The 11,726-nt window shown below is 47.9% G+C and overlaps 1 protein-coding gene across 1 annotated transcript in view; it reads right to left on the bottom strand.

Moving 5' to 3' along the window:
- Nucleotides 1-7,399: 7,399 nt before the first annotated feature.
- Nucleotides 7,400-11,726, bottom strand: part of Adamts14 (ADAM metallopeptidase with thrombospondin type 1 motif 14) — a 58,852-nt gene continuing 54,525 nt past the window's right edge. The window contains exons 20-22 of the mRNA XM_090345535.1: nucleotides 10,487-10,616; nucleotides 10,029-10,079; nucleotides 7,400-8,273 (exon numbers count right to left, since the gene is read on the bottom strand). Of these exons, the coding sequence (XP_090201661.1) occupies nucleotides 7,777-8,273; nucleotides 10,029-10,079; nucleotides 10,487-10,616 (678 nt within the window). The 3' untranslated portion in view covers nucleotides 7,400-7,776. The remainder of the gene's footprint in view (nucleotides 8,274-10,028; nucleotides 10,080-10,486; nucleotides 10,617-11,726) is intronic.

Raw genomic sequence — 11,726 nt, 5'->3', positions numbered from 1 at the left:
GAGCCCAGAAGCCACTCCTGTGTTAAAGGCATTAATGCAGTCTTGAGGGGAAAACCTTCACAATCTAAATCCTTGCTTGAGTCCTATCCCCTGAGTACTGGTGGCATTGGAACTAAGCATTGGTTGACATGTTCAAACCATAGTGTATTTCTTTGCTTCTTCCTCTGTAGTTTGTGTAAGCTTGCCACACAAGAGTATGCCTTCCCACTGCACTTCTTTTATGTGGCCATGTGTTCTCCCTCAGCATCTCCTTGGGGATCAGAAGTTCTGTTTCACCCTCCAGATCCGGGGTCTGAGGAAACACTGAGTGAACTAGGTTTCCATACTCTCACCTTGCAATTCCTTTTAAAGAAACCTTGACTCTTAGAACTGTTTCAGGATCATAGAAAACCTCTGAAAATAGCACAGAGTTCATGCATTCTTCTACACCCAATTTCCCCTGTTTTTAAAATATATGACAGCTTTTATGGAGACCTAATCAATACCCGATAAAAATCTAGCCATTTAATGGGTACAGTTCAATGGCGGTTAGTATTTAGTGGGCAACACAAGCAGTTTCCATTCCATCATTCCAAAAAGAGATACCCATGCCCATTAGCCAGCACTCCCCTTTCCCTCCACTAAACCACCCATCCATTTTCTGTCTCTATAGCTTTCTTGTTCTGGTCTTTCTACATTGGGTTCTTTCATTTCATGTACGAAATGAAACATTTACCAGAAGCTCAAATCCACAGTCCTCGTTTCTTTCTCCACCAAACCAAGAGGACTATGATGTGTGTAGACGTCTTTTTGCTGTTTTCTATCCTTGCACCATTTGGGGGGAATAAGGCACACTTTCATTTCTACAGCCTTTATCAGTTGTCCCCAAATGGCTAATTCCATCTCTAGTGAGTCTCTTCCAAAGCAGGTGCTTTGATTGAGACCTTTCCTGGTTTTCATGTAAGTGACCCCTTCTTTGGCATTGTATTTCCTCTGGGTCAATTTAGTATGAGAAAGGAAAGAAAGCTAGCCACAAAAATGCTATAACAGTCATTGTGGGTTGTTGCTGGTGGTGGTGATGGTAACTCTGTGTGTGTGTGTGTGTGTGTGTGTGTGTGTGTGTGTTGATACTAGGGCTTGAACTTAGGGTCTGAATTTTATCACTTAGCTTTTCCGTTCAAGGATGGCACTCTGCAACTTGAACCACTGCTCAACTTTTGGCTTTTGAGCGGCTAATCAGAGATACAACTCTCATGGACTTTCCTGTCCAGGCTGGGTTTGAACATTGATCCTCAGATCTAGCCTCCTAAGTAACAAGGATGACAGGGGTAAGCCATCAGCATCAGGCAGTAATTATGTTGTGGCTATAACTTGGTTGTAAAGAAGCAAAAATCAACCCAGACTGCTCTCCCTCAAGCTGGAAGATAGCCAAGGTCAAAGCCAGCTATAAAATGCACAAAGCAGATCACAAAGACAATAACAAAGTAAAGTAGTAATAAAACACCAGTCATCAGCTTTTTTTTTTTTTTTTGCCAGTCCTGGGGCTTGAACTCAGGGGCTGAGCACTGTCTCTGGGCTTTCTCAAAGCTAGTGCTCCACCACTTGAGCCACTGCATCACTTCAAGCTTTTTCTATGTATGTGGTACCATGGACTCAAACCCAGGTCTTTGTGCATGCTAGGCAAGCACTCTGTCACTAGGCCAAACGCCCGGCCCCCACCACCTCTTTTTGTGACCATTAACTTTCTTACCAATGGGATCCCAGGGCCATAGCTATTTTAACTTGTTCCGGGGGCTATCCAATTGCTTAGTCACCTTGGCTTTTGGCAGCACCAACTCCTACTTCATCCCTGCTTTGCTTCTGCAAAATTGATCCTTCCTGCCTTGACCCTCCCCAGACCACACCAATGAGACTAAAAGACTTGCACCCTATTCCTCTTATCTACCATATGCCACAGCATCAATACATTCCATCAAACATCAGGCTCTGTATCTGATACCTTGAGCTTGTTAGACTTGAATAGGTGGCATTAGATGGGCATATCTTGCTGCTCAGGTTTTGTCCATTTGGGTAGGTGTTTGTTTGCTGTCAGAGATGAATCAAGGGCTGGGGAAAGTTCTTCGAGCAGAAAGGGGAAGGAAGATAGCAGTAGTTGTCTGAGTCCTGGTCATCTCCTTTACCTCAGAGTAGATGTTAACATTGCCAGTATTGGACAGTTTTGCTGCCCAGGGGGAATCATAGATAGCTATCCAGCCCAGGCCTTGAATGAAGGGCTGGTAAGTTGTATGAGCATGTCAGGCTTCCTCCCAAAGCCTGCCATGGAAAAACCTCCAGGAACCCATTCTCTCTCCAGCTAGCTATCTGTCCCTGGGCAAGCCCTCTCTCTTTTGGGAGCTCAGTCTACTGCTCAGTTCAGTGGCATGCTTTTTCTTTCCCTCCTTCCCACCTCATCTCCCCTCTTCCCTTCCTTTCCTCCTTCCCTCCCTCCCTCCCTTTCTTCCTTCCTTCCTTCTTAAACATTTTCAGTGTTAAGGACTTAACCTAGGTCCTCATGCCTATGAGGCAAGTGCTCTATCTCTTTGTTACACTTCCAGATCTCAGGCCACTTTTTAGTGATCTATGATTCTAAGTTCAAACTATAGAGTCATGTTGGGTTCCAGTAATGAAGTCACTATGTAGGTATTACCCTTTCCATCGCCATGCCAGTAAGATGATATTTCATTATCATGCCCATTTTAGACAAGAAAATTGGAGCAGAGAGAGGTCAAATGATGCCAGCTAGTAAGTGACCCATGTATCTAATAAACACAGCACACCACGTGCTCAAGTGTCATTATGAAATCAAAAAGAAACAGGCACAGAGGGAGATATGACTCCTCTCAGATGTATTGGCAAAACCTAGGTCTCTTGGCTCCCTAGTCCAGCTGCTCTATTTCCCGAGCTGTGCACATCCCCCTTTCCTGTTGGTCCAGGCAGAGCCAGAGAGAATTCTCTTTCCACATCCTGGCCCATTAAGGTCATTCCACCTGGACTTGAAAGTCAAGGAGAAGGCCAAGGATGAGAGGTTGATGTGCTCTCTTGGATAGGAGAATCCTTTACTGTGCACGCCCAGCAGACCAATGGTCACATACAGTGGCCACAGGCCAAACCTACTGAGTTGATAGGTTTCAGTTGACTTTTGGAGTACTTATTCAAACCTGTGAAAATCAATACTGAGTGATCTCTCAAAGCAACAGAGAAACCAAATCTTTGGTCCACTTGACTACAGCAATGTGTCTGTAGTTCCCGCCCTCATTTCCAGGGTTGCCTGGAGTTGGTCAGCCTTACATTGTGCACCTGTAATCCCTTTATATATGCTGTGACTTCCTCTGCTTATTCAGCTGTCCCCTACCCTATACCCTGATGATTTTCATCCATGCACCAGTAGCCTCCGGGCCAAGACCAACTGAACTGCTTCCCTTTCCCTTAGTTGGACTATTGCCCAGTAAGTCTTGAGCTCAATTGCCTGTTTAGTAAACCAAGTGGAGCTCCAGAGGGGGAGGGACTTGTCCAGTCATGGAGTAAGAAAAGTTCTGTGTTAAGTGTATTTTATTACATTATAAGCTGCAGACACTTAATGGTAGGGGGTGTCCTGTTCCATCCACTACAAAAAGTGTTTTCTGACTGCTTAGTTTTTTCTAGTGGTCAGTTCCATAGTTCCTTGGCTAGGGCAGGGGCTGGGGGATGGGAGAGAGGAAGACAAGGGAAGAGCAGACATATGACTTGTGACAAGACTTTTCTGAGTCTTGGCTTCTTCATCCAGTTAGGAACTGTTCCTAATCAGAACTCTAGCTTGGTCAATAAACAGATAGAATAGTGGACACTGATTTTAATAGGCAGGGCCTAAGCCCTCTCCAGCTTCTCATCCCCTTTTATAAATGCTATCCAACACTGATCTCATGGCATGACTAGAGAGACTTCAAAGATAAACAATCTTTTGGGAAGTATTTGGGAAATGTGTATCCAGTGTCTTTAGGACACAGTTTTATTTTTCTTTGTGTCAGTACTAGGGCTTGAACTCTGGGACTGGGCGCCATCTGATAGCTTTTCCGCTTAATGCTGACACTGTACTACTTGGGCCACAGTTCCAGTTCTAGCTCTTAGTTAATCAGAGGTAGGAGTCTCATGGACTTTTCTGTCCAGGCTGGCTTCAAACTACCATCCTCAGATCTCAGCCTCCTGAGTAATGGGATTACAGGTATGACTCTGGTACAGAAAGATTTCCAAAGTGTAGTTCATAACAAAATTAAAGTACAGAGATGTGTATTATTCTTCCTTTACCTTTATGTGTGGGAACAAAATTGAGGAACTAAAAAAATTGAAAAGAGGGGCCGGGAGTTTGGCCTAGTGGTAGACTGCTTGCCTAGCATGCACAAAGACCTAGGTTCAATTCCTTGGTACCACATACATAGAAAAAAGCCGGAAGTGGTGCTGTGGCTCAAGTGGCAGAGCTCTAGCCTTGAGAAAGCCCAAGGACAGTGCTCAGGCCCTGAATTCAAGCCCAGGACTGGCAAAAAAAAAATTGAAAAGAGAAAAAGGAAAACAGTGGATCTAGGCTGATAAGATGGAAAAAAAGCAGAAAGAAGATACAGAGAAAAGCTGTTCATTATGCACTTATTTTTGCGTGTGTGTGCTGGTCCTGGGTCTTGAACTCAGCCTGGGTGCTGTCCTTTACCTTTTATGCTCAAGCTAGCACTCTACCATTTAAATCGCTGTTCTACTTCTGGCTTTCTGGTGTTTCACTGGAGGTAAGTCTACCAGACTTTCCTTTCCTGGCTAGCTTTGAACTGCAATCCTCAGATCTCAGCCTCTGGAGCAGCTTGATTATAGGCATGAGCCACTGGTGCCAGTGGGTTAGTTTTTGTTTTCACAGACAAGCAAGGCAAATATATAAATGCTTTTCCTTCCCATTTCTGAGATGAACAGGTAGGCTCAGGATACTGAAGCCTGGAGGCTCCCCAGAGGTATCTGACGCATTCTCCATGGAGGGTCCTTGGGCTGGTGTCCACATCTTCCTTCTTCCATTCAAGTACTAGGATCATTCCTGCTTATGGATGTTGCCCTACTTCCTGCTCAAGACAGTGCCTGAACAAAGGTTCTAGAGTTATAAGACGTTATCATCTTCAATACAGCCACTCCTCCTTGTCTCCATGGTGGTACTACCCAGAGCACTATGGGAAAAGATTCACAGGGAGAAGCAGGGCTCAAGGGGAGAGAGCAGAGATGCACTGGCAATGCCTGCCATGGGTACAAGATAGGGAGGACACATCAGCATGTGTTTGCCATGTGCTATTCCTGCTCCATACAATGGGCCGGGACTGCTGGGAGAGCTGGGGTGCTGGGGCTCTTCAAGGGCCCCACTCTACGCTTATTGCCTAGGCCAAGGGAAAAGTATCTGCCCAGGGTCTACCTAAGATCCTCTCTGTAGGCTCTGGAACCAGGATCCACAGGATTTCCTGCCTGACTTCTAATTCTACTGCTGGGGCCTGTGCTAGCATCTCCCTGGTCAGTCTTCAGTGGTGTGGCAGGATTCTTATGTGTGCACTCCTAGGGCCATCTGGCAACTGTTTGCAAAAGGGGGCTATGTGAATTAGAGTGGAGGAGGGCAAGATGGAGCTTGACCTGACAGGGCTGCTCCGTCCACACACAGGCTAGTAAGGACCTTGCAGGAAGGAAGAGAAGTAGTCTCCATACTCCTTCCCATGACACAGATGCTAGGGGAAGACCTGGATATGCACACTGAAACTGCAGACATAGATTAGTGATATCTGATACAGGCAAAGAATGAGGAGTGGATCTGATCTTTGTCTTAGGTTAAGATAATCTCATGATGTAGCCATGCACTTGCTATGTAGACTAGTCTGGAAACAAACAAACAATTTTACTGCCTCTACCTGGTGACTACTGGGATTGCAGGTGTTTGTATCACACCTGGCACACATGGATCAATAGGCAGTCTTAAATTGCATTCTGTGATTTTGTATCAGCCTTCCTTATTCAAAGACACATCCAGTCTTACCTGGGATCCAGGTTCTGTTTAGTGTCTTCCTCGGAAGGAACTCACCACCTTCCAAAAAAAACACCTCTAGGAAGCTCTGATCTCTAACAAGCCTTTCAGGAATCCCAAAGCTACTTCCTATGTGTCTCCAAGACCATACAACCTCTGTGTCCCCTCTCTGCCAGCTCCTACCCCCAATCATCTTGCTAGTATAGCCCAGTGCAGTACCTTAGTGCTCTGGCTTCATTGTCTTCTTCCTCTGAAAAAGAGACAGGAAATGCATGGGAGTGTGTGAGCACACGTGCGCGCATACACACACACACACACACACACACACACACACACACACATCACTTTGGAGATTCAAAACAAAATATCAAGGATAATGTGAATAAATACATAACATTTAAAATACCAAGATTTCCAATTCACAATATGTGTATTCTTATCCCAAGCCAGGCTGTTCCCATAGGAACCTGCACAGTAGAGAGATCCCAGAACCCTCAGCCTCCATATTCCCTCAAGGAGGCTGCAGGCCTGTGGTCTATTGCACCAAACCTCCAGCCTGGGGAAGGAAGAACTGATAGCACCTCTTCCACACCACAAGTGTGACCCGGGTCACTTCCTGAGAGCCAGAGGGATGAGGACTGCTCCTTGGCAGTGACAGGAAGAGCTAATGAGCCCGACTTAACTCAAGCCCAGCAGTGGGGCAGAGGCTGATATCCTGCCCTTGACCTCTCTGGTCCTCAGCCCTGTGCCCCAACACCCGTCACAGGACCCCATACCTCAAACCCAGCTCCAGCTCCAGCTTGCTGTGAGGGCCCTGACTCTAGCAGGAGTGGGATTTGGTAAAAGGGGGTGGCAGAGGGGCACAGCTTGAGAAATCACATCTCCTCTGAGCCCCTATCACCTTCCAGGGAGCCCCTCTTCCAGCCCAAGTGACAACAAAAGCTGCAGTTCCTGGAGCAAGCGGGGGTCAAGCACCAGTCTAGAAACTCCTGCATGACAAGAACGTGGGGTCCAGAGTGTCTGGGTCCCCTCCTCTGGTAGCCTCCTCTGGGAGGCTAGCCTGTAACCTGCAATAACTAGAAGTGACAAAGGTGACATGTTAAAAGGGCAGGTGGAGTTGTGGGCACAAGCTCTGCTAGTCAACAAAGGAGAGGTGGCCTCTGGCCTGGCGCTAGCCAGCAGAGCTGTGTGGGGATCTGTATGGAGTTTACAGCTAAGGAGATCTGGGCCTGAGAGGTTCTTACCTCCTCCCAGCTCTGTAGCAGGGAAGCCTCACCTCCACATTCATCTCAGCTCCACTTCTGGACCTGCCCTGTAAGCAGCCCCCCACCTCCCAGCTCTACCTCTGAGCCCGCCCAGCCCTGCTTTGCATCTGGGGTCCCTACTAAGACCTGGGAACATAGACAGCCCTGACAGCTCCTAGTGTGTGTTTCAGATCTGTCCTGACCGAGCGGCTGTGGGGAGGCAATGCTGGATGGTCTTCGGTCATAGTCATAGTCTTGGGCATGGCAGGAAAGGCCTCAAGGGCCCCTGAGAGGTCAGGTCTCGGGCTGCTGGCTGAGGTATCTCTGGTTAGGGCTTTCCCTGATCTTTCTCTCCTTGCCACACCCCCCTTTCCCCATCATGGGGTACAGAGCACCACAACCCCAAACAAGAACAAGAAAGCAAATAATTTAAAAGGAAGTCTGTCCTTGTCCCTGCCCCACTGTCACATGGTGAAAAGGTGACTGGTGGGAGGGGCATGGTCCAGCTCAAGTCACTGGGGAGGTGGTGGGAAGGCTGGTGCCCCAATGCCTTGAGTCCTCCTCCCAGGGCTGTCCTTGACCCTTGGAGGTTGGCACAGCTGCCTGGGTCCAGCCCCAAGGTGGTCCCTGAGAAGTGGCAGGAGAGGGGTCCCTGAGTGATCTGGAGCTCGGTGTCTCAGGATCCAAGTGAGGCTGGGTAACAGAGGCACTTGTGCCCAGTGGTCCCGGGAGTTGCGTGGGCTGGCCTTGCTGCTGGTCAGTGGATCCTGCTGGCCCTCTGGTAGGCTCTGTGGTCTCAATAGTGGCCCTAGGTTCCAGTAAGGGACTCCCAGGAGTGGAGAAGGGAGATAGTGAGGCCAGACTGGGGTCCAGGCTAGCGTTGAGGCCTGAGGCCTTCTTGGTACAGGATTCACAGCACAGTCGGTAGTAGCCAGGAACGGCACAGTAGCGATCGAGTACTTCCATCTGGCAGAAGATGGACCTGTCCCCCACGCAGGGCTCTGCTGCACATAGCACAAGGACCAATGACAGAGGCGATGCCAGCACATAGGTCTAATTCCCACTCACTCTACCCATGGCCCATCCGCCCTCCTCTGCTCCCGCTGGCCTTGTTACAATGGTGTTTCCCAGAGGTGGACACAGGCCACCTGAAAGGAAAGAACTCTTCCCAAAGGAGAAGGAACTAATGTCCCTTAGAGTAGTGGGTCCCTAAGTAGGGAAATCCACCTAGGATCTGCACCACTTGAAGGTTTAGAGACAATGCAGATTCCCAGGCCCCACCCAGACCTGGTGCACCTAAAACTCTGGAATGGGGTCCTTACTGTTTTTCAATAAATCCTCCAGGGGCTTCCAGAGTGAGGGATCTAAGAACCTGTATCTATGTGATCCATTCATAGATTCAGCTGTACCCTGGGATCACTATAACCTGTACCCACCCAGGTCCTCCCGCCAGAACCTGGAGGGGGGCCCTGGTGGCCAGGGTGCCAACGTGAGAACACTGTTCCAGGTAGAAGTGGGAATCCCTCCCCCTCCCAACCCACCCACAGAACTGTAACCCCTGCATCAACAGTCAGGCTGTGGCTGCAGGTCGCCCACGTATATAACACTAGTCAGGGCCCATCTAGATTATCACATTTTCCACCACTAAATTTGAATTAAGAAGATGGGGATTCAGATCCAGTTTCTAGCCCTTAAAAACTGTGAGGCCTTGAAAAAACAAAACCACTTACATTCTCCATGCCTGTTTCTCCACTTGTAAAATGGGGATGGTGCTGATGGGTACCAATAAATGCTAACAGTATAATTATTAACTGCATTTATAAAGCGCACAGGGGCTGCTCATGATTCTAGTTGTTCCTTGTTTCAAATAGCATCTACAATGTTTCTGTGATTAATTCAATCAGAGCTCTCTAGACTGAGCTCAAAGGCTACTCATTTTTTTTTTTTTTTTTTTTTTTTTTTTTGCCAGCGATGACTGCAGGGTAGAAGAATTGATTTCACAGAAGGAATACCAGTAGCCTCTAGGTGGCACCAACATCCCAGAATCAGAATCCCTTGATTTTGGGGAAGGATAGAGGAAGGAGCCCCAGTAACTTAGCTAGCCTCAGAGTAGGGAAACTGAACAGCTCAGAGATTTGCACAAGGTCACACAACCTGCTAGCCCTCTAACTAGGAGTTGAGGGTTGACTTTTGGTGGGAGGGAAAGAGAAGAAACCTAGGGAGGGGAAAGAAAGGTCAGTGTAGCATGGTACTCATGGGTGGATGAGTGGAGAGATATGAGGATGACCTATGGAGCGACTGTCACTTGTGGTTAACTGGCCACTCGGGACATCAGAGCATAAGCTCCGTCATTATTTCATCCCAGCAGACCTGGGAGCATAGTTCTATCTTTAGCTAATCCAAAATGGCTTGGAACCAGGTATGGTTTCCAAACTTTGGGGTCAGAAGAGTAATAGATATTACAAAATGTCCTCAGTGGAGACTGGGAATGGCACGTTATTGCCAAATATGGTAGCATTCTGCAGCCAAAGCATAAAAGATCTCATTAGTCCAGGTCAAATTTTTGTCACCAAAGATGAATGTACTACATTTAGGAATAAAGTTCTCAGTTCCCAGCACATTGTAATTCTAGAGACTAGAACAGGCTGGGGAGACTGAGGCCACCCAGATAACATGGCAGCTCTGTTCCCTGCACAGCTCACGTTGGAACACAAGCCTCTGAAAGGTTTGAGGAGGGAAGGTTTGAGGAGTCCACTCACTTGCTGATATCCTGTTGGTGGAGTCCTTCACTGTGGAATTCTGGAGAGCTCCTGCACATAAGGAGAAAGGTGAGCATCCCATATCTGAAATGCTTAGGACTGGAAGAAGCTCAGTGCAGACATTTGCAGCAAGGGGATGAGTTATTTTGGAAGTTACATGTAACATAATGAGGCATTTGGGGGATGAGACCTAAGTCTAAATATGAAATTCATTTATGTTTCTTGACACCTATTATGAAGGTAATTTTGTACATTTTGAGTGATTTGAAGGAATGACAGTGACGTATCCTGTAAGCTCAGACATAGAATTCTGTATTTTTTCATCTTCAAAGTTATAGATTTCAGATTCTTAGATATTTAGAATTTCCAAAGGCCAGGATATAAGGCAGGCCCAGACCCAATGTCCAGATGAGTGACAGCAGACGCTCTGGGCCAGGCCTCCCACCCCATCTGCTCACCTGAACAGGCAGGCAGGCTGCAGGCCTGCATGGTGTCTGGCTTGTTCCCATCGCACTGCCCGAGACTGTTGGCATTAGTCCTGCACACCACCTGCCGCTGCTGGATGCCTTCTCCACAGGTGGTGGAGCACTGCAGAGGAGCAGAGCCAGGCCACAGCACCCAGCATCAAGTTAGGTGGACACAGAGACAGAGGACCGGCCAGTGAGCTCAGAATTCAGCCAGAGCACAGGGACAGGAAGGGCAAAGAGGAGGCGCTATGTCTTTACTTAACCACAGTGACATCAGAGATTGCTCTCAATAGCCCCATCAGGACACCCCATCCCCCACTGACAGGTTCTCACAAATCAGTGCTGAAGAACTAGAGACCTATAGGCCCTCCCACAACCTGAACAGTAAGCCCTTGGCTCTGGAGCAGATCTGCACCCTATTCCAGCCACTGACACTAGAGTCCAGTGTGTATGTGCTCTGTGCCTGCTTCTTAACTATTTCACGTAGTGCTCCAGCTAGCTCCCTGTCTGGATCCACCACATGGCGTGACCTAGGCTATGTAGGTGTCTGGTTTGTGGCATTTGCTACCCTTCCCGTCCCCCCCCCTCACAACTGTTTCCAGTTCTGTAAAGTAGGAGAGTTGGGGCATAGGTTCTCCATGGACCCTTCTGGTGTGACAGTATTGATCCAGGGATCCGACAGATCCAGCACCAGAGGTGAGTGCATGAGCTCTTCCTCCCTGATTGGAGGACAAAAGGGAAACAATGCTGTGCGCTAGGGTTGCCACATACACCTTCCCCTGCACCTGACACTCGGACAAGTGGATCAGCTCATGCTCACTCAGCGGTCATTGCAAGCTCCTCAGAAAGGCAAGGCTGCCCAAAGTGGCTGGGTCACTTCCTAGACACTGATGATGATGAGGAAGAACTCATAAAACTCCACTTGTACTAGGGGGACGGGGGTAAGGGGAGAGAGGACATGACCATCAAAGGACTCAAGGAGACAAACAAGGCTGATCCTCTTGTGAGAAGGAGAAATTCCAAACTACAGCCTTGAGAGGTCGTCAGTCTTACAAGAGACTACATTTCCACTGACTACTGTTAGTGTTGTAATAGGGCCTCGGAGGACCTTCAACCTTTCTGTCTTGTGTAAAAACAAACAAAGCTATGGTATTCAGAATATAAAATCTGCATGAGCTGAGAGGGGATTTTTATTTATTTATGTATTTATTTTTGCCAGTCCTGGGCTTGA

The sequence above is a fragment of the Megascapheus bottae genome, chromosome 15 (genome assembly GCF_031878675.1).
Source record: "Megascapheus bottae isolate mThoBot1 chromosome 15, mThoBot2.hap1, whole genome shotgun sequence".
NCBI classification, from domain to species: domain Eukaryota; kingdom Metazoa; phylum Chordata; class Mammalia; order Rodentia; family Geomyidae; genus Megascapheus; species Megascapheus bottae.
The sequence above is the reverse complement of the archived record's forward strand: the minus strand, read 5'-3'. Positions and strand labels throughout refer to the sequence as shown.